At 43.9% G+C, this 23,705-nt stretch overlaps 1 protein-coding gene across 1 annotated transcript in view; it reads right to left on the bottom strand.

Moving 5' to 3' along the window:
• The window catches only part of tnfrsf21 (tumor necrosis factor receptor superfamily, member 21), a 72,724-nt gene extending 51,007 nt beyond the window's left edge, over window positions 1–21,717 (bottom strand). The window contains exon 1 of the mRNA XM_067984524.1: window positions 21,216–21,717. Within this exon, the coding sequence (XP_067840625.1) occupies window positions 21,216–21,299 (84 nt within the window). The 5' untranslated portion in view covers window positions 21,300–21,717. The remainder of the gene's footprint in view (window positions 1–21,215) is intronic.
• Window positions 21,718–23,705: the final 1,988 nt, after the last annotated feature.

Below are 23,705 nucleotides of genomic sequence, written 5' to 3'. Positions count from 1 at the left end.
CTTGAAAAGCCTTCCCTAAGCAGCGCAATCAGCTCAATCTCACAATGTTGACCTGGGGTGGAGGGGGCAGTTTTGTGGGCAGGGCCTGAGCCAGGCAAACTGAATCTTGAACTAGCGTAATAGATCATGGAACACACGAATGTAAGTGACTTTGGGCGTAACCACTTATGTTTAAAATTCCCTGATCTTGTGCTGGTTCCCAGATTGCACTGATATTAGTAGTGCAAACAAGTTGAAGCTCTACCCCTATATATTTTTACTGCATTACACTAATTAGTGTAAAGTTGACTGTAAACATATTGTCAAGAAATCATAGGTCTCTGCAAGCACAGTTATTTACAGAGGCATCAAAGTTCACTATAAATATTTCTTCTGCCAACAGTAGACAGATGACTGCGTTTTGCAACTGCTTTTGTCCAATACTACAACATTGCAAACACCACAACACTAAGGCAACTATACACCCAGATATGTAAAACCTGAATTTATGGAAAATATTTCCCTTCCCTCACATAGTTCAAATATGATGGGGAACCAGCTCAATGGAGAGAATTCTTCTTTGTTGTCATGATACTTTTACTTCTTGGAGAATGAAGAGAAAATTAATTTCACAGTATCCCATTTGGCAGATAACCAGAAACACTTGCTGACCCGTAGTAAGGATGTTTGACATTTTAGACAAATGATATAAATCTGGATCAAAGATGAAAACTCCCATTTTTAATTGGATTATTTGCCTTTTCATTTAGTGTCAAAATTTGAAGACTACAGATTGTATTTGGTGGTTTGCCAGTAAACTGGAAAAAAACAGTTGAGGGTTTCAGTGTACTGCACAATGCGACTAACAGCAGGTTTTCTCTCCCAAATGCAGTAACCAGCTACGAGAAAACTGGGGCAAAGAAAAAAAAAACACACCCTGAAGGAATGAAAATGCAAGTAATAAAATGGGTATTTTGCACATCCAATTTGTCAACTGTAAGACAAGTTGTATGAAATGGCACAAACATCTAATCAGGGTGTAAATACATCAGACAAAAAAAAACCTCCAAAACCAATGAAAACTTATAACTATGTGGGAACAAAGATAAATGGAGAAGAGTTAAGATTTTGAAGTGAAACAATAATACCATTAAAAAAGTGAACTGGGGGATATCCAAGGGAGAAAGCTAAAAAGTTAACTTTTATCCTGCAGCAACTGACTGAGTGTTGCTACTGCGGAGATCAAACAGCAGTAATGTTGCAACCAAGACCAATTAACAAGGAGCAATACAATAATGTTCTAAAATTGCCTTCATGATATACTTGGTAAGAGTGTTGCAAAATAAGAACATTTGTGCAGTCATGTTTCAGATTTCAGACTGGTGACTATTACAGAGACAGTACTAAGTGGGCAAAGCAGAGTTTTGTACAGGTGCACTTAAATACATCTGCAAAGCTTTGCTCACAGGCATTCCCATGCCAATGAAGTCTATAATGTTAATAAGCAAACTGTCCCTACAGACCTGAAAAGCATGTCTAATCACGACAATATCCACAGGACAGACCGACCAGAGGTGGCGGTACAGTGACATACAGTCAAGAGGGAGTGGCCCTGGGAGTCCTCAACATTCACTCTGGACCCCATGAAATCTCATGGCATCAGGTCAAACATGGGCAAGGCAACCTCCTGCTGATTACCACCTACCGTCCTCCCTCAGCTGATGAATCAGTCCTCCTCCATGTTGAACTCCACCTGGAGGAAGCACTGAGGGTAGCAAGGGCACAGAATGTACTCTGGGTGGGGGACTTCAATGTCTATCACCAAGAGTCGCTCAGTAGCACCACTACTGACCGAGTCCTGAAGGACATAGCTGCTAGACTGGGCCTGCGGCAGATGGTTAGCGAACCAACATGAGAGAGAAACATAGATGACCTCGTCCTCACCAATCTACCTGTCGCAAATGCATCTGTCCATGACAGTATTGGTAGGAGTGACCACCGCACAGTCCTCGTGGAGACAAAGTCCTGTCTTCGCACTGAGGACACCATCCAACGTGTTGTGTGGCACTACCACCATGCTAAATGGGATAGATTCTGAACAGATCTAGCAGCTCAAAACTGGGCATCCATGAGGCACTGTGGGCCATCAGCAGCAGCAGAATTGTATTCCAGCACAATCTGTAACCTCATGGCCCGGCATATTCCTCACTCTACCATTACCAACAAGCCAGGGGATCTACCCTGGTTCAATGAGGAGTGTAGAAGAGCATGCCAGGAGCAGCACCAGGCGTACCTAAAAATGAGGTGCCAACCTGGTTAAGCTACAACACAGGACTACATGCATGCTAAACAGCAGAAGCAACATGCTATAGACAGAGCTAAGCAATTCCATAACCAACAGATCAGATCAAAGCTCTGCAGTCCTGACACATACAGTCGTGAATGGTGGTGGACAATTAAACAACTAATGGGAGGAGGCAGCTCTGTAAACATTCCCATCCTCAATGATGGCGGAGTCCAGCACGTGAGTGCAAAAGACAAGGCTGAAGCGTTTGCAACCACCTTCAGCCAGAAGTGCCGAGTGGATGATCCATCTCAGCCTCCTCCCGATATCCCCACCATCACGGAAACCAGTCTTCAGCCAATTCGATTCACTCCACGTGATATCAAGAAACGGCCGAGTGCACTGGATACAGCAAAGGCTACGGGCCCCGACAACATCCCGGCTGTAGTGCTGTAGACTTGTGCTCCAGAACTAGCTGCGCCTCTAGCCAAGCTGTTGCAGTACAGCTACAACACTGGCATCTACCCCAACAATGTGGAAAATTGCCCAGGTATGTCCTGTCCACAAAAAGCAGGACAAATCCAATCCGGCCAATTACCGCCCCATCAGTCTACTCTCAATCGTCAGCAAAGTGATGGAAGGTGTCGTCGACAGTGCTATCAAGCGGCACTTACTCACCAATAACCTGCTCATCGACGCTCAGTTCAGACCACTCGGCTCCAGACCTCATTACAGCCTTAGTCCAAACAGAGACAAAAGAGCTGAATTCCAGAGGTGAGGAAAGAGTGACTGCCCTTGACATCAAAGCAGCATTTGACCGAGTGTAGCACTAAGGAGCCCTAGTAAAATTGAAGTCAATGGGAATCAGGGGGAAAACTCTCCAGTGGCTGGAATCATACCTAGCACAAAGGAAGATGGTAGTGGTTGCTGAAGGCCAATCATCTCAGCCCCAGGACATTGCTGCAGGAGTTCCTCAGGGCAGTGTCCAAGGCCCAACCATCTTCAGCTGCTTCATCAGTGACCTTCCCTCCATCATAAGGTCAGAAATGGGGATGTTCGCTGATGATTGCACAGTGTTCAGTTCCATTCGCAACCCCTCAAATAATGAGGCAGTCTGAGCCCGCATGCAGCAAGACCTGGACAACATCCAGGCTTGGGCTGATAACTGGCAAGTAACATTCGCGCCAGACAAGTGCCAGGCAATGACCATCTCCAACAAGAGAGTCTAACCACCTCCCCTGACATTCAACGGCATTAGCATCATCGAATCCCCCACCATCAACGTCCTGGGGGTCACCATTGATCAGAAACTTAACTGGACCAGCCACATAAATACTGTGGCTACAAGAGCAGGTCAGAGGCTGGGTATTCTGCGGCAAATTACTCACTTCCTGACTCCCCAAAGCCTTTCCACTATCTTCAAAGCACAAGTATGATGGAATACTCTCCACTTGCCTGGATGAGTGCAGTTCCAACAACACTCAAGAAGCTTGACACCATCCAGGACAAAGCAGCCCACTGGATTGGCATCTCATCCACCACCCTAAACATGCACTCCCTTCAGCACCGGTGCACCGTGGCTGCAGTGTGCACCATCCACCATCCACAGGGTGCACTGCAGCAACTCGCCAAGGTTTCTTCGACAGCACCTCCCAAACCTGCGACCTCTACCACCTGGAAAAACAAGAGCAGCAGGCACATGGGAACAACACCACCTGCACGTTCTCCTCCAAGTCACACACTATCCCGACTTGGAAATATATCACTGTTCCTTCATCGTCGCTGGGTCAAAATTCTGAACTCCCTTCCTAACAGCACTGTGGGAGAACCTTCACCACATGGACTGCAGCGGTTCAAGAAGGCAGCTCACCACCACCTTCTCAAGGGCAATTAGGAATGGGCAATAAATGCTGCCCTCGCCAGCGACGCTCACATCCAATGAACAAATAAAAAAAAAAGTATATATTTTTGTACCATTCTTCAACTGCTTAACAGTACAAAAAGGACACATGATCTAAAGGCTGCAGTTTGTGTCTTACATGGTGCTGACCTCAACGCTTTCTAACTTAATTATGATCTTACACTGTTGCTGCCACGTTCTACTGTTTAAATTTAAAGTTAACGAGGGAGGAAAGGGTGATACAAATGGATTTCTGCAATAGAATATACCATACCAACTCAGAGCAGGCTCAAGGGGCCAGATGGCCTACTCCTGCTCCTATATCTTTTGTTGTTATCTGACCACTGTGAACCAAATTGCCAATCTCAGCAATAATTGCAAGTGTTTATTTTAAAATGTAAATTTAATGAGACTGTGGTTTGGATCCTTACCACTTTTTAAAAAATATATTTAAAGTGTGTTGATTTCATTGATGCATCTTAAGATATCACTGAGTAGGACCCCAAAGGAACCAAAACACGGTTGAAGCGGAGACTCCTTTAGTTAATCACACATCATCATCTTCCTCAAACTTAAATTAACTGCCAAACTGGGTCCCAAAATGTCAACAAAACACTTATAATCACAAGTATCATTTCACCTGTGATGGTTCAGCTGGTAAACTGGCTTCCTTCCAAGAGCCACAGGTCCCGAAAGGCCTACATCCTATTTCAGGTCTGTACTGGTTTAACTGTTATCTGTTGGGTGACAGTATAGGCACAACAAATGGATTCCATAATTGAGGATTGGGGGTGGAAATCAGTTTAAATTACCGCTCTAGAAGTTACTGGCAAGAGCACAAGGAACTGGAGTAACACTATCACTCCCCTGTCCCCATCCATTTCAACAATCACTGTTTAGGATCATATGTGAATAATCACATGGACAGCATACCAAAGGGTAGCTAAAACCCATGAAATTGAACTAAGGGTTAGTCTTATGGACACTTTTTTTTAAAAAGGGAGTTCATGTCAATTCATTAATTTTAAACCCTGTACCTTAAAAAAAGCCACATTTCCAACACTAATACATCATTGTATGCGACCACTTTTGCTGAGGTTCTTTCTGTACTTCAAACAATGACTTTCAAAATCAAGCTCAGACAAAAAGTTATGCATTAAAAAAAAACTGTACTCAACAAAAGTAACCTTGAGCCTTAGTGTTGCCCAAAACTGCAGGGTGGTGCCTAATACTGCATTTTGATATGCCCACAGGGACACACATACAAACATAGATATGCGGAAGATTACTAAATTTACTTGATGGGGAATTTATGTTACGAACTTTTATTGCTGTGACAAGTTCAAATGCAGTGGTATTCCATTCCATAATTAAGCAAGTCTGATATCCTCATGGATTATAAGCTATGCCCAGCATAGCATGAAGCCAGGCAGACTAGGTTGCCATTTTGATTCCTGGTCAGTGCTGAGTTGCTGAATCTCAGGCAGGGCAACAATTCGCGATATTACAATTGGTCTTTATATCCCCAAGTAGACAAATATTATTCCATACATTAAAGGTTTTTCAGTTGATGGGGAAACAACCATGTCTTTTCCCCCTTTCCTCCCAAAATAGCTCATCTCCAAACAGGAACTAGTTTGTCCACTATTCTCTTCAAAGCCAAATGATACAAAACTTGGAATAATGTGCAAGCCTTCTCTGAACACTACCCACCATTTGGTTCATGCGCTAAAAACACTTGTGTTTAGTCAAGGGTAATACCAACATCTTTTTGCCAACATCACTATATACCCTTTATTTTCCAATAATTTGTTGTTTGTATTAACATTTCTCAGTTCACAATATTAAAATCAACTGACAATTCATTTCCTTCAAAGGTCTACCAGATGATCAGGTAGGCAGTTTAATAGCCGTCCCAAACTCTGTATACTGTTGGCTCCCAAGAAGATCCTCTTTTACGAGATCTTCTCAGCTGCCAGGCACAGCACATCCCAACAAGTGTACTTGCAGTGTCTAGACAGCTGCACTATCAGGAGCTGGAACCAAGAGTACTTGGCTTAGTGTAATATGAAAGCAGCTATAGCGCACAAATTTAGGGAAAGTGCAGAGTGGTAATAACAGCCACCCAACCTTCACATTACTGATCAGGAAGGAGTGACATTACAAATAAAGACTTGAATCTACTTTGCACTGTATAATGTTTCAGAACAGTTGAAATACAGTAGCAAGTATAGGCGAACCTTGAAGGCAACTTTAAGCTTCTCGTAACAAGCAACTTGCCCACCCAAATTTAAGCCCTTTCAAATGTTATCCTTTCCAATGTGGTGGCTGCCAATTAAACATGGCTCAGAAATTCCAATCTGAACCAGTTTTAATATCTGAACCAGTTAGCTATGGCTGCTGCAAGGGTTAGTGCACAAAACAAAAACTTGTATATCACTCCTCATGAGTCAAAAAACATTGCAAAGTCCTTTACATTACTTTACAGATAGCAGGACAAAAAGCAGGATAAATATAATCCGGCCAATTACCGCCCCATCAGTCCACTCTCAATCAGCAGCAAAGTGATGGAAGGTGTCGTCGACAGTGCTATCAAGCGGCACTTACTCACCAATGCTCAGTTTGGGTTCCGCCAGGACCACTCGGCTCCAGACCTCATTACAGCCTTGGTCCAAACATGGACATAAGAGCTGAATTCCAGAGGTGAGGTGAGAGTGACTGCCCTTGATATCAAGGCAGCATTTGACCGAGTGTGGCACCAAAGAGCACGAGTAAAATTGAAGTCCATGGGAATCGGGGAAAACTCTCCAGTGGCTGGAGTCATACCTAGCACAAAGGAAGATGGGAGTGGTTGTCGGAGGCCAATCATCTCAGGCCCAGGACATTGCTGCAGGAATTCCTCAGGGCAGTGTCTTAGGCTCAACCATCTTCAGGTCAGAAATGGGAATGTTCGCTGATGATTGCACAGTGGTCAGTTCCATTCACAGTCCCTCAAATAATGAAGCAGTCCATGTCCGCATGCAGCAAGACCTGGACAACATCCAGGCTTGGGCTGATAAATGGCAAGTAACATTCGCGCCAGGCAATGACCACCTCCCCATGACATTCAACAGCATTACCGTCGCCGAATCCCCCATCAACATCCTGGGGGTCAGCACTGAACAGAAACTTAACTGGACCAGCCACATAAATACTGTGGCCACAAGAGCAGGTCAGAGGCTGGGTATTCTGTGGCGAGTCACTCACCTCCTGACTCCCCAAAGCCTTGCCACCATTTACAAGGCCCAGTCAGGTGTGTGATGGAATACTCTCCACTTGCCTGGATAAGTGCAGCTCCAACAACACTCAAGAAGCTCGACACCATCCAGGACAAAGCAGCCCGCTTGATTGGCACCCCATCCACCACCCTAAACATTCACTCCCTTCACCAGCAGCGCACAGTGGCTGCAGTGTGTACCATCTGCAGGAGGCACTGCAGCAACTCGCCAAGGCTTCTTCGACTGCACCTCCCAAACCCGCGACTTCTACCACCTAGAAGGACAAGGGCAGCAGGCACATGGGAACAACACCATCTGCACGTTCCCCTCCAAGTCACACACCATCCCGACTTGGAAATATATCGCCATTCCTTCATCGTCGCTGGGTCAAAATCCTTGAACTCCCTTCCTAACAGCACTGTGGGAGAACCTTCACCACACGGACTGCAGCGGTTCAAGAAGGCGGCTCACCACCACCTTCTCAAGGGCAATTAGGAATGGGCAATAAATGCTGGCCTTGCCAGTGACACCCACATCCCATGAACAAATAATAATAAAAAAAGAGAAGCTCAGTTATGCCTGGACATAGCATAATAGGTAATTCTTTTTCCAAAATCATTTCAATATTATGAACAGCAGAGAATCCTAGAGTTCTCTGGTGGTTGTAGCCAGACACCAGTTGCTAATCAAAAAAAAAATTCCTTATCTCATGAGCTTTCACTCTAGCCACAGATCTTGCGGCAACTAATCAAATGACCCAATATCAAAGCTAGCTATGTTACATCCTGAAAGCACTCCAATGTCATGACTTGTCTTCCACAAGCTTGGGGTGGTTTTGAATTCTTGGGATTGCATTGACAATGTATATCATGTTTTTCACACAATGATAAATTGTACAATAACCAATTATAAGCCTTACGTTCAGAAGGGGAAGATCCTGTCTGACCAACCTCCTCAACTTTCTTTGAGGAAATGACATCCCAACTGGTCTGTAAAAAAATCTTCAGATAATGAAGCAATGATTTATCAAGTGCATTTAGCAAAGCTCCACAGGACAGGCGAATATTGGAACTTAAAGCAGATTGCGGGGCTGGGGGTGTGGTGGGAAAGAGAGGATTCAAGATTAAACTTGGGAATAGATTTTTTTTTAAATCACTGAAGGATATAAAAAAACAGCAGGTAGTTGTTGAAGAATGTGTGTTGGGGGATGGGGGGGGTGGGGGGGAAGGAGGAGGAGGAAGAAGAGTGAAGAAAGATGAATCAAGTGCCAAATGGAGTATCTCAGGGATCTATTAATTTACATTAACAGCTGGATACAAAATGGTCAAATTTGTTAATTTTCTTTAATTCGTTCTAGGGATATGGATGTCACTAGCAAAGCCAATATTTATTGCTCATCCCCAGATGCCCTTGAGAAAGTGATGGTGAGCCTTCTTCTTGAACCACTGCAGCCCACGTGGTGAAGGTACTCACACAGTGCTGTTAGGTAGGGATTTGCAGGATTTTGACCCAGCGACAATGAAGGAATGGCAATATACATCCAAGTGGAGGTGACTTGGAGGGAACTTGAAGGTGATGGTGTTCCCATGCACTGATACCCTTGTCCTTCAAGTTGGTGGAGGTCGCTTGTTTGGGAGGTGCTGTCGAAGATGCCTTGGGGAGTTGTTGCAATGCATCCTGTAGATAGTACACACCGCAACCACGATACGGCGATGGATGCTTAAGGTGGTGAATAGGCTGCCGATGAAGCTGAACGCTTTGTCCTGTGTTGAGCTTCTGGAGTGTTGTTGCAACTGCACCCATCCAGGCAAGTGGAGAGTACACTCCTGACCTGTGCCTTGTTGGTGATGGAGGGGCTTTGGGAAGTCAGGTGGAGAGCCACTCCCCACACAGCATCCAGCCTACGACCTACTCTAGTAACCATTTGTGTGACTGGTCATGTTGAGTTTCTGGTCAATGGCAACCCCCATGATATTGATGGTGGGGAATTTGGTGATTGTAATGTATTGCTGTGTCAAGGGGAGGTGATAAGACTCTCTCTCCAGTCATTGTCTGGCACAAATGTTGCTTGCCACTTAGCACCCCAAGCCTGGATGCTGTCCAGGTTTTGCTACATGCAGCCGTGGGCTACTTCATTATCTGAGGAATTACAAATGGAGCTGAACACTGCAATCAATCATCGGCAAACAGCCCCACTTCTCACCTTGTGATGGAGGGAATGTCTGACTATCGTTGGGCCGAGGATGCTACCCTGAGGAACTCCTGCAGCGATGGCCTGGGGCTGAGATGTTTGGTCGCCAACAACCAATTGAACGGGGCAGCTGAATCTGAAAAAGCATCTCAGGGGCCACAAAATGAGTTAGGTCAAATAGGTGGGCAGAAATAATGGCAGCTGAAAATGTAATACAGACGAGTGTACAATATTGCCTGTGAAAAGACTAAATGGTCAACATAAGTACTCCACAAATGGTATCGAAATAGCTGGAGGTGCAGTTCAAAGATTTGTGGATTTTAATACATTCAACACTCAACGTTTCTCATCACTGTAGCCAACAAAACAAACAGAACACAGAACAATCACCAGGGAAAGGGTTTTGAAAAAATTATTAGAACTAAAAGTTGACAAATCCCCTGGTCCTGATGGACTTCATCCTAGGTTCTTTTAAGTGGCTGCAGAGACAGTAGATGCATTAGTATTAATTTTCCAAAATTCCCTAGATTCTCGAAGGGTCCCATCAGATTGGAAAATAGTGAATGTAACTCCTCTATTCAAGGAGGGAGGCAGAAAGCAGGAAGCCACAGGCCAGTTAGCTTAACATCTGTCATAGGGAAAATGCTAGAATCTATTGTTAAGGAGGTTACAGTAGGGCACTTAGAAAATCTCAATGCAATCAGGAAGAGTCAACACAGCTTTGTGAAAGGGAAATCGTGTTTGACTAATTTACTAGAGTTCTTTGAGGAAGTAACAAGCAATATGGATAAAGGGGATCCTGTGGATGTGGTGTAATTGGATTTCCAGAAGGCTTTTGACAAGGTGCCACATCAAAGGCTACTACACAAAATAAGAGCTCATGATGTAGGGGGCAACATATTAGCATGGATAAAGGATTGGTTAGCTAACAGGAAACAGAGAGTAGGCATAAATGGGTCATTTTCAGGTTGGCAAAATGTAAAGACTGGAGTGCCACAGGGATCAGTGCTTGGGCCTCAACTATTTACAATCTATATCAATGATTTGGATGAAGGGACCGAATGTATGGTTGCTAAATTTGCTGATGACACAAAGGTAGGTAGGAAACTAAGTTGTGAAAAGGACATAAGGAATCTGCAAAGGGATTATAGATAGGTTAAGTGAGTGGGCAAAAATTTAGCAGATGGAGTATAATGTGGGAAAATGTGAACTTGTCCACTGTGGCAGGAGGAATAGAAAAGCAGTACATTATTTAAATACAGAGAGATTGCAGAACTCTGAGGTACAGAGGGATCTGGGTGTCCTAGTACGTGAATCACAAAAAGTTAGTATGCAGTTACAGCAAGTGATTAGGAAGGCAAATGGAATGTTGTCATTTATTGCAAGGGGAATGGAATATAAAAGTAGAGATGTTTTGCTACAGTTGTACAGGGCATTGGTGAGACCACATCTAGAATACTGTGTGCAGTTTTGGTCTCCTTATTTAAGAAAGGACATAATTGCTTTGGAGGCGGTTCAGAGAAGGTTCACTCGACTGGGATGAGGGGGTTATCTTATGAGGAAAGGTTGGACAAGTTGGGCCTGCATACACTGGAGTTTAGAAGATTGAGAGGTGATCTTATTGAAACAAATAAGATCCTGAGGGGATGTTTCCCCTTGTGGGAGAGACTAGAACTAGGGGCCACAGTTTAAAAATAAGGGGTCTCCCATTGAAGACAGATGAGGAAAAAAATTTTCTCTGAGGGTTGAGAGTCTGTGGAATACCCTTCCCCAGAGAGTGGTGGAGGCAGGGTCATTGAATCTTTTTAAGGCTGAGTTAGATAGATTCCTGATTAACAAGGGAGTCAAAGGTTATGGTAGGTAGATGGGGGAAGTAGGGTGGAGATCACAATCAGATCAGCCATGATCTCATTAAATGGCAGAGCAGGCCCGGCAGGCTGAGCGGCCTACTCCTGTTCTTGGTTTGTATGTCTGTATGTTAATCAGTTGCTGTGACCAAGTTGCAAGGTGCTGTGCTCGATTGACAGATCAGAAAACACCATACCCAGGTATGCTCACTGAGAAATAGAAGTCTTGGAGGTGCAAAGAGCCACAAGATTGTACCCTAGTATCAGAGAGCTGAATTTTGAAGAAACATCAGAGAATTTTTCAGCCTAGAGTGGTGACTGAGGTGATCAATATAGTTAAATGGCACAGAAGAGTTAAACTATGACATACGCCAGTAAGAGGAGATTTGAGAGATGAAGCAGTGAGGCGACATGGGCATGAACGAAAGTTTCTGCAATGATGAGGGTGAGGTTGGAGCAGAGGTAAGCGCTACTATGGCAGAAGGCAGCATTTTTGGCAAGGGAACAGATGTGGGGTTTGAAGCTCAAAGTTGAGCACAGAGATCGCACACTGTTGGGTTTAACCCAAAAGAGCAGCCAGACAGGCACTGGAATGGATGCCTGAGGCACAAAGTTTCTGGCAGATGCTCAACGTGACAACTTTCATTTTGAGCTGGAGTTCTGAATTATCCAGGAATCAAGCTCAACAGGCCAAGTTCATTGTAAACAATATTCTGTTTATTAACATATTTGTAAAATGCATCACTCTATGTTTTATAAATGGCCTATTTCACTGGCGTGTTCATCAGTCATCCTTCCAGGAGATTGGAAGAGGTGCACATGGGAGCATGTGCAAAATTACTGTATCTAGTTCACCTAACAAAAGGTTTCATTACTTTGATCCTTCAAGTAAACTCCTGATGACTGCGGATACAGAATCTGCTTATGGGAGAGACTTGTGAACTTATGAGAACATGTAGTGTGAACCCAAATTTAGCAACAATAATCTTGCTATGCACAAATTGGCAAGCCGCATTTGCCTATATCGAAGTGACTATACTTTAAAAGTGATTCACTGGCTGTAAAACACTTTGGGACATCCTGAGGAAATTAAAAGATGCTATATAACAAGTTTCTTCCTTTGCAGATGAATTGGTAGAAGAAATTTTTTTAAATGAAAACTGCATGATTAATAAGAACATAAGAAATAGGAGCAGGAGTAGGCCAATCGGCCCCTCGAGCCTGCTCCACCATTCAATAAGATCATGGCTGATCTGATCCTAACCTCAAATCTAAATTCATGTCCAATTTCCTGCCCGCTCCCCGTAACCCCTTATTCCCTTTACTTCTAGGAAACTGTCTATTTCTGTTCTAAATTTATTTAATGATGTAGCTTCCACAGCTTCCTGGGGCAGCAAATTCCACAGACCTACTACCCTCTGAGTGAAGAAGTTTCTCCTCATCTCAGTTTTCAAAGAGCAGCCCCTTATTCTAAGATTATGCCCCCTAGTTCTAGTTTCACCCATCCTTGGGAACATCCTCACCGCATCCACTCGATCAAGCCCCTTCACAATCTTATATGTTTCAATAAGATCGCCTCTCATTCTTCTGAACTCCAATGAGTAGAGTCCCAATCTACTCAACCTCTCCTCATATGTCCGCCCCCTCATCCCCGGGATTAACCGAGTGAACCTTCTTTGTACTGCCTCGAGAGCAAGTATGTCTTTTCTTAAGTATGGGCACCAAAACTGTACGCAGTATTCCAGGTGCGGTCTCACCAATACCTTATATAACTGCAGCAATACCTCCCTGTTTTTATAGTCTATCCCCCTAGCAATAAAAGCCAACATTCCGTTGGCCTTCTTGATGTTGCTATTAGGATATAAAATTCGATGATACACACTGCTTTGTTACAATATCGGTGGTCTGAACTATACTGGTTAAAAAAAAAGCCAGAAACTATTTTGGTTGCACAATCAGCAGAATTATTGGTTGCGGAGTTAACACTAAGTATTTCAGTATCAAACCCCACCCAATTTCAAACTTGTTAAAAACTCCTTCATCTGAGAACTAGCCTAACACCAATACTTAAAAGTTTTTGACAGGGTGGTTAATAAGCGAAACTTTAAAGAAAAAACAAACAATTATTGAGAGATCTCAAATTCCTAATTTAAGAAAAAGACTCCAGTGGTTTAGATTTTAGGCAAATATGAAGAAACAAGGATAGGGTAGTAAATGGAACCTAAAACCTTTGTTGAACAGCAGTAGAATTTCTACACAATTCAGAAATTGAATTTCAGTATTTTGTAAGCCTATGAAATTTATCTATGGGTGGATGTGGGAAAAACGGCGAATGAATCCTTTCACAAGGATTAATGAACAAAGGTAACAATCTACTGTACACGTATATCACAATCTTTGACAATTGCATTACACTTCTGTGATTTTATGGAGGTTTCACACACTATGCATGGATCAGAGAAACTATAAATGAACACATCTTAGCTACAATGCAAATTCTGGCTCTCTCGAACACTGTTGTAAAAGGTTTACTGTATCATGTGCTCAGTGGGGTAATACGAAAGGCACTGCAACCGTAAATGCAGTTTATCTTAAATATACACAAAACTGGATAATTACTGTAATTTTAAATTGCCAGATTTAAGAATAACTACTTACTTTATTAAATTGTAAACAATTTTACAACACCAAGTTATAGTCCAGCAATTTTATTTTAAATTCACAAGCTTTCGGAGATTTTCTCCTTCCTCAGGCAAATGTTTCAAGAGCTCCTTGAAGCCTACGCATTTATACATATTGAACAATACATGGTGTTTACAGACTGCCCCTGCAACTGCCCGTTGCCAAGGCAATCACCGTGTTCAGACAGAGAGGTGTCACCTGCAGAACCCCCGAATACACATTCAACAAAAAAACAAACAGGGAAAAAAAAAGAGAAAAAAAACAGAGAGAGGCAGAAACATCCGGAAGGCAGAGAGAGCCAGCAAATGACCCATTATATTAAAAACAGATAACATTTGTTCGCTGGTGGGGTAACGTGACATGAACCCAAGATCCCGGTTGAGGCCGTCCTCATGGGTGCGGAACTTGGCTATCAATTTCTGCTCGACGATTTTGCGTTGTCGTGTGTCTCGAAGGCCGCCTTGGAGTACGCTTACCCGAAGGTCGGTGGATGAATGTCCATGACTGCTGAAGTGTTCCCCGACTGGGAGGGAACCCTCCTGTTTGGCGATTGTTGCGTGGTGTCCGTTCATCCGTTGTCGCAGCGTCTGCATGGTCTCGCCAATGTACCATGCTCTGGGGCATCCTTTCCTGCAACGTATGAGGTAGACAACGTTGGCCGAGTCACAGGAGTATGAACCATGCACCTGGTGGGTGGTGTCATCTCATGTGATGGTGGTATCTGTGTCGATGATCTGGCATGTCTTGCAGAGGTTACCGTGGCAGGGTTGTGTGGCGTCGTGGACGCTGTTCTCTTGAAAGCTAGGTAGTTTGCTGCGAACGATGGTCTGTTTGAGGTTGGGTGGCTGTTTAAAGGCGAGTAGTGGAGGTGTGGGGATGGCCATAGCGAGGTGTTTGTCCTCATTGATGACATGTTGAAGGCTGCGGAGAACATGGCGTAGTTTCTCCGCTCCGGGGAAGTACTGGACGACAAAGGGTACTCTGTTGGTTGCGTCCCGTGTTAGTCTCCTGAGGAGGTCTATGCGATTTTTTGCTGTGGCCCGTCGGAACTGTCGATCGATGAGTCGAGCGTCATATCCCGTTCTTACTAGGGCGTCTTTCAGCGTCTGTAGGTGTCCATCGCGTTCCTCCTCGTCTGAGCAGACCCTGTGTATTCGCAGGGCCTGTCCATAGGGGATGGCCTCTTTGACGTGGTTAGGGTGGAAGCTGGAAAAGTGGAGCATCGTGAGGTTGTCCGTGGGCTTGCGGTAGAGTGAGGTGCTGAGGTGCCCGTCTTTGATGGAGATTCGTGTGTCCAAGAAAGAAACTGATTCTGAGGAGTAGTCCATGGTGAGCTTGATGGTGGGATGGAACTTGTTGATGTTATCGTGTAGTCTCTTTAGTGATTCCTTGCCGTGGGTCCATAGAAAGAAAATGTCGTCGATGTATCTGGTGTATAGTGTTGGTTGGAGGTCTTGTGCAGTGAAGAAGTCCTGCTCGAACTTGTGCATGAAAATGTTGGCGTATTGGGGTGCGAATTTGGTCCCCATGGCTGTTCCGTGTGTTTGGGTAAAGAACTGGTTATCGAAGGTGAAGACATTGTGATCCAGGATGAAGCGGATGAGTTGTAGGATGGCTTCCGGAGATTGGCTGTTGTTGGTGTTGAGTATTGATGCTGTCGCAGCGATGCCGTCATCGTGGGGGATACTGGTGTATAGTGCCGAGACGTCCATCGTGGTGAGAAGTGTTCCTGGTTCAACTGGTCCGTGGGTACTGAGTTTTTGTAGGAAGTCTGTAGTGTCACGACAGAAGCTGGGGGTTCCCTGTACGATGGGTTTCAGGATGCCCTCGATGTATCCAGAGAGGTTCTCACACAGGGTTCCGTTGCCTGATACGATGGGACGTCCGGGTGTGTTGGCTTTGTGTATCTTTGGGAGGCAGTAGAAGTCTCCCACGCGGGGATTACGTGGGATGAGAATGCGTAGGATGCTTTGAAGGTCTGGATCGAAGGTCTTGATCAGTTTGTTGAGCTGGTGGGTGTGTTCTTTGGTCGGATCTGCGGGTAACCGTCTGTAGTGTTCCTGGTTGTCCAGTTGTCGGTATGCTTCTTTGCAATAGTCTGTTCTGTTCTGTATGACTATGGCTCCTCCTTTGTCCGCTGGTTTGATGACGATGTTGCGGTTGGTCTCGAGAGCGTTGATGGCGTTGCGTTGTGCTCGGGTGACATTCTGGACTGTCTTCGGAAGCCATCTCCGGAAGCCATCCTACAACTCATCCGCTTCATCCTGGATCACAATGTCTTCACCTTCGATAACCAGTTCTTTACCCAAACACACGGAACAGCCATGGGGACCAAATTCGCACCCCAATACGCCAACATTTTCATGCACAAGTTCGAGCAGGACTTCTTCACTGCACAAGACCTCCAACCAACACTATACACCAGATACATCGACGACATTTTCTTTCTATGGACCCACGGCAAGGAATCACTGAAGAGACTACACGATAACATCAACAAGTTCCATCCCACCATCAAGCTCACCATGGACTACTCCTCAGAATCAGTTTCTTTCTTGGACACACGAATCTCCATCAAAGACGGGCACCTCAGCACCTCACTCTACCGCAAGCCCACGGACAACCTCACGATGCTCCACTTTTCCAGCTTCCACCCTAACCACGTCAAAGAGGCCATCCCCTATGGACAGGCCCTGCGAATACACAGGGTCTGCTCAGACGAGGAGGAACGCGATGGACACCTACAGACGCTGAAAGACGCCCTAGTAAGAACGGGATATGACGCTCGACTCATCGATCGACAGTTCCGACGGGCCACAGCAAAAAATCGCATAGACCTCCTCAGGAGACTAACACGGGACGCAACCAACAGAGTACCCTTTGTCGTCCAGTACTTCCCCGGAGCGGAGAAACTACGCCATGTTCTCCGCAGCCTTCAACATGTCATCAATGAGGACAAACACCTCGTTATGGCCATCCCCACACCTCCACTACTCGCCTTTAAACAGCCACCCAACCTCAAACAGACCATCGTTCGCAGCAAACTACCTAGCTTTCAAGAGAACAGCGTCCACGACGCCACACAACCCTGCCACGGTAACCTCTGCAAGACATGCCAGATCATCGACACAGATACCACCATCACACAAGATGACACCACCCACCAGGTGCATGGTTCATACTCCTGTGACTCGGCCAACGTTGTCTACCTCATACGTTGCAGGAAAGGATGCCCCAGAGCATGGTACATTGGCGAGACCATGCAGACGCTGCGACAACGGATGAACGGACACCGCGCAACAATCGCCAAACAGGAGGGTTCCCTCCCAGTCGGGGAACACTTCAGCAGTCATGGACATTCATCCACCGACCTTCGGGTAAGCGTACTCCAAGGCGGCCTTCGAGACACACGACAACGCAAAATCGTCGAGCAGAAATTGATAGCCAAGTTCCGCACCCATGAGGACGGCCTCAACCGGGATCTTGGGTTCATGTCACGCTACACGTTACCCCACCAGCGAACAAATGTTATCTGTTTTTAATATAATGGGTCATTTGCTGGCTCTCTCTGCCTTCCGGATGTTTCTGCCTCTCTCTGTGTTTTTTTTCTCTTTTTTTTCCCTGTTTGTTTTTTTGTTGAATGTGTATTCGGGGGTTCTGCAGGTGACACCTCTCTGTCTGAACACGGTGATTGCCTTGGCAACGGGCAGTTGCAGGGGCAGTCTGTAAACACCATGTATTGTTCAATATGTATAAATGCGTAGGCTTCAAGGAGCTCTTGAAACATTTGCCTGAGGAAGGAGAAAATCTCCGAAAGCTTGTGAATTTAAAATAAAATTGCTGGACTATAACTTGGTGTTGTAAAATTGTTTACAATTGTCAACCCCAGTCCATCACCGGCATCTCGACATCATACTTTATTAAAGCTCACATCTCCCAGGTGATTTGTGCATTTGAAAAAATTAGTTTCCAGCCAATTTGTTTTTAAGATCAGATGCTTAATATGGATTTCACATCTGCATTTTCTTTCCCATGAATACTATTGTCTTGGATTGGGGCAGAAGATAACACACAATACATTCACAGGCAGGATCAGTGCCTCTCCCTAAGTGGCCTACAAAGAAGTTCACTTGATCAGTGTCTGGAAGGGCTTCTCCTTGGCCAAAATGTATTTTCATTTGACCTAGAAGACCCAAATAATAATGAACATCTCTGCCAGGAAAAGCTAGAACTCAGACAGACATTATCAGAGACAAGCTGAAAGCCCAGCATACTTGCATTGTTGGTACAAGGGCACCTTTGCAATAAACCATGCCTGAATTTACTCATGATGTGGAGATGCCGGTGATGGACTGGGGTTGACAATTGTAAACAATTTTACAACACCAAGTTATAGTCCAGCAATTTTATTTTAAATTCACAAGCTTTCGGAGATTTTCTCCTTCCTCAGGCAAATGTTTCAAGATCTCCTTGAAGCCTACGCATTTATACATATTGAACAATAATACATGGTGTTTACAGACTGCCCCTGCAACGGGCAGTTGCAGGGGCAGTCTGTAAACACCATGTATTATTGTTCAATATGTATAAATGCGTAGGCTTCAAGGAGATCTTGAAACATTTGCCTGAGGAAGGAGAAAATCTCCGAAAGCTTGTGAATTTAAAATAAAATTGCTGGACTATAACTTGGTGTTGTAAAATTGTTTACAATTGAATTTACTCAATGGAAATACAGAAATTTTAATTTCAAATTGTGGATTAATTGGACTGCATGAAGTTACTAAGTATCTAGTTGAAGAGAAAATTAGAAGCAGCCAACATGGATTTCAGAAAGGAAGATCATATTTGGCAAACCTGACAATTGAGGAGGTGACAGATATGATGGAAGGGGAGAGTGCACTGGACTGCCAGAAAGCCTTTGACAAAGTACCACACAGGAGACTACTGGAGAAGATTAAGGGGTATAGAATTAGAATAACACATTGGATTAAAACTGGTTCAAAAAAAGTTAAGGACAGTTTTGTAGAGTAGTTAAGTGGGTAGTAGTGTCCCACAAGGTTCTGTCCTGGGTCTGCATCTGTTCTGGGAAAGGCACAGATCCTGCCTGTGGATCTGTTCACGGTGTACATGAACAATTTGGGTGTATGGCTAGAGGAAGTGGGGTCCAAACTTGCAGATGAAACTAAAATAGGAAGCATAGTAAATTATTCTGAGGACTAAAAGGAAGCTACAAAGGGATATTGACAAGATGATGGAATGAGCAAAAAAAGTGGCAGATGGAATTTAATGTCTGTAATTATGATGTGGTACAATTTGGTAAAACAAATAATATTAATAATCATACTTTGAATAGGGGAAGGTTGGGTGATGTGAAAGAGCAGCAAAATTTGGGGTTTTGGTTCACAATGCATTAAAAGCAGCATCTCCAGTGTGTACAGCCATAAAAAAAGCTCATAGATTAATGGGTTTCATGGCAAGGGGCACAGAATATACAAGTCAAAATGTAATGGTGAACAAAGACTTGAAAAATTGGATCTGTTTTTATTAGAAATGAGGAGATTAGAATGATTTGATAGGAGGTGTTTAAAATTAAGAAGGGGTGAGACAGAGCAAATTGAAAAATACTGTTTGTGATTGAGGAATCTAGTATGAAACATAGGACAGAGCAGAAAAAAAAATCTACACAGAAGGTTGAAGCTGTGGAATTGCCTACCAGAGTTGGCGACTGAAGCAGAGACCATGTCAAAACCTAATAGGTTAGATAGGCAGTGGAAGGAAAGGGGCATAAAGTGAGATGGGAACAGGACAGGCACATGGGTTTAAGACGACTAGGTGCGGATGATAAACATTAATACAGACTGAATGGGCCAAATGGCCTGTATGTCATTCAATTTCCTTCATTCGTTTTATATTTATCATACAAAAAGTATGAAAGACTTATTAGAAACGTGATGGTTCCCAGAATGTTGCTGTGATGTCACTTTAAGACAGATGATTTATATGTTAGAAACTTTAAACAACCAGTGGGAAACAAAAGAATTGGCCTTAGTTTTACTACCACCAGAATGTTTTTTAAGTTGAAACTGGAAATTATTACAGAAATATAGCAGGATTCTGTACATCCACCACTCCTGCTTAAAGTAGGTTTCTCAATGAACTATGCTTAGTTTTGTTCAAAAAAGCAATAAATCTTTCTTTAAAAAATTTGGTTGTGTTCATGTCAGGATGAATAAAAAAAACCTATCCAGAACAGTGTGTATTTTGAACAAATTTAAAATTAAATCTCTACATTATGAATAAAATTACACAGAGAAAATAACTATCAGAAGCCAAGCTGAAAAGATTTCAAAATCATTATTTTTCAAAAGAAAACAAAATTCTATCCAATGTAGTGAAATTTCACAACAAATCAGGAGGTTGGCTGACATACTGTTACTTGCAACATCAATAATTCAATGCAGCAACTTGCATCCTTATTTGATATGTATTTATGGGACCATTTTTAAATTCCTTTAAATGAAATAAACATTGCTGTAACAGTTTATTTAATTCACAGGGTTATTCTCTCAGCAAGTCTGCAATACCAGTTTACATTTCAAGTTATTTTTAAAATCTGCATTAATTTATAAGAAGTCTCCTTTTCTCCAATAAAAACTAAGTTAGGAAGACAAAGATAGATTAGAAAAAAATTGTGCCAAAAATAATTACCAAGATTAACAAAAATACAAGCCGGTCAATATAAAATGTACCTATATTACCTTATGCAGCACATGGGTATCAGTACATTGATACAACACTGATGTCTAGGTGGAACGAGTGTGCTATCCTTTGTAAAGAAAAATTAACATGCACCTAATGCCCTGCCCAGACGCATTCCAACACCGATATTTAGTAAGAAAACAACGAAGCACTCTACACCTCAAACTATTACAATTTGTATTTACTATCTAAAAAGTAAACGTTGAGAATCTGAAATATATATCTTCGCCTCCCTCATAGCCAGACAATAAGAGCTTCTGGTAAACAACCGGTCTCTCTCCCTTCAACCCACCGCGTACATCCGTATGCTTCTTACCATCAGAATGCTCCAATTCATCGTCGCTGCGGACCAAGCTGCGAGAGAGGGAAGAAAGCACCACCACAAGCTAAAAGCTCCCATTGCTAGCGGGGCTAGGCGGTAAAGAGTTTGCTGGTGGCCACTGCTGGAGCTGCCAGGCGTCCATTCCTTGCACACTGGTTCATTTTACCGTGCTATTGTGGCGCGCCGCCTCACTCCGCATTCTGCCACTGCCCCGCTCGACGCACTTCTACTGCGCTAGAATCGGCAACGACCCCCCCATACGGACGGACGGACGGCCGCCGATTTTTTACTGGCACCAGCGGTTCCACCACTGAAGAAACCTTCCGGCCGCTTTCACCAAGTCGACAGGCTTCAAATAATAAGGAAGAAGCGACTGGTCATCAATGTCGGCTGCATTTATTCCCATAGCTCCGAGCGATGCTTGCTTTGTTCCCACCACGGCGAGGTCTGCCTGATACTGACTGGAAGTCAACAAGCGCTCCGTTGTCGCAGTGAAGAGGGAGGAGGTGGAGCGCGCGGGGGCCACGTCATCCTCGGAACCATCCGGGCTGGGTTCGGCTTCGAATGAGAAGATGCAACTTTCGCCCCGCCCGGCTCTGAGCGACTCTGCCTCAACTTCCACCGAATACGAAAACTTTTCTTTTTGTACCATCTGTAGCGTAGAGATATTGAAATACCGGCAAGAAACCAAGGAAGTACCTTTTAATTACATTTCAGATTGTTTATGGTTCAATACTACTTGATGTCCTGTGGCGTTGCTCACACGAAAGCGTGTTTAGTTCGGGACAAGAGAGTTTTATAATCTGCTGTGCATTGTCGTATTCTGCTGGTATGGTGAAACTGTGGGCAGAGGTAGTGGGTGGGAGTGAAATTTAATTTGGGGTTGCAGCTTGAAAAATTTAAATGGAAGGGAGAGGTAGGTGTATAGCCTAAAGTTGGAGATGGGGGGGGGGGGAGTGATTCCATACTAACATAGGAACAGTGGAAGGCCATTCAGCCCCTTAAGCCTGTTCTGTCAATCAATTAGATTATGGCCCATCTGTATCTCAACTCCATTTTCCTGCCTTTGCTCTATAATCCTTTGCCTAACAAATACACATCTCAATCTTGAAAGCCCCAATTGTCTGAGCATCCACAGCCTTTTGGGGGAGAGAGTTCCAGATTTCTACTACTCTTTGTGTGAAAAAATGCCTCCTGATTTTGTTTCTGAATGGCCTGGCTCTAATTTTAAGATTTTGGGCCTTGCGCAGAGCGGCTTGGCAATGATCGCTGCAGCTCCTGCGAATTAAATTAACAAATGTATTTACTGCGGGCTCTGTGGCGTCAACTTGCTTGATTTTGAGCTTTTGAAAAATTGTGCGCAATCAACCTAGTCTCTGAGCAGGGCAAGTCAACATGCATGGAACAGTCTGAGAATAGAAGACATGCCCACAAAATCAGTCAGGAAGAGAAGCAATGCCCACAAGCAGGCAATCAGTCTTCATTCATTTAAATTTAGTATTCTAGAAGTCAAAGAAGTAATTGAATTAAATTAAAGAGACAGAAGGGAAAAGTAAGTTTAAAATTATAATTTTTAAATTTTAATTTTTTTTCAATGACCAAAAACTATTAAAATAAGGAGTACTATGAGACTCCACATTTTTAAAATTTAATTTTTAGTAGTTTGGCAATCATAAAGAGTTATTGTGCTTTTAAAACTTTGTTTAGACCTAATATTTTTAAGCATACTATTTGGTGGGGTAATTAGTTACTTTCATAGAATCATAGAAAATTTACGGCACAGATGGAGGCCATTCGGCCCATCGTGTCCGTGCCGGCTGAAAAACGAGCCACTCTGCCTAACCCACTTTCCCGCATTTGGTCCGTAGCCCTGCAGGTCACAGCTCTTCGGGTGCACATCCAGGTATTTTTTAAATGAGTTGAGGATTTCTGCCTCTACCACCCTCTCAGGCAGTGATTCCAGACCCCCACCACCCTCTGGGTAAAAAATTTTTTCCTCATTTCCGCTCTAATCCTTCTACCAATCACTTTAAATCTATTCCCCCTGGTTATTGACCCCTCCGCTAAGGGAAATAGATCCTTCCTATCCACTCTTTCTAGGCCCCCCATAATTTTGTACACCTCAATCAAATCACCCCTCTGTTCCAAGGAAAACAACCCCAGCCTATCCAATCTATCATCATAGCTAAAATTCTCCAGTCCTGGCAACGTCCTCGTAAATCTCCTCTGCACCCTCTCAAGTGCAATTACATCCTTCCTGTAATGTGGTGAGCAGAATTATGTGCACTACTCAAGCTGTGCCCTAACATTTCCAGCATAACATCCCTGCTTTTATATTCTATGCCTCGGCTAATAAAGGAAAGCATTCCATCTGCCTTCTTAACCACCTTATCTACCTGTCCTGCTACCTTCAGGGATCTGTGGACATGCACTCCAAGGTCCCTCACTTCCTCTACACCTCTCAGTATCCTTCCAGTTATTGTG

This window comes from Heptranchias perlo, chromosome 5 (genome assembly GCF_035084215.1).
Source record: "Heptranchias perlo isolate sHepPer1 chromosome 5, sHepPer1.hap1, whole genome shotgun sequence".
Taxonomy (NCBI): Eukaryota; Metazoa; Chordata; class Chondrichthyes; order Hexanchiformes; family Hexanchidae; genus Heptranchias; species Heptranchias perlo.
The sequence above is the reverse complement of the archived record's forward strand: the minus strand, read 5'-3'. Positions and strand labels throughout refer to the sequence as shown.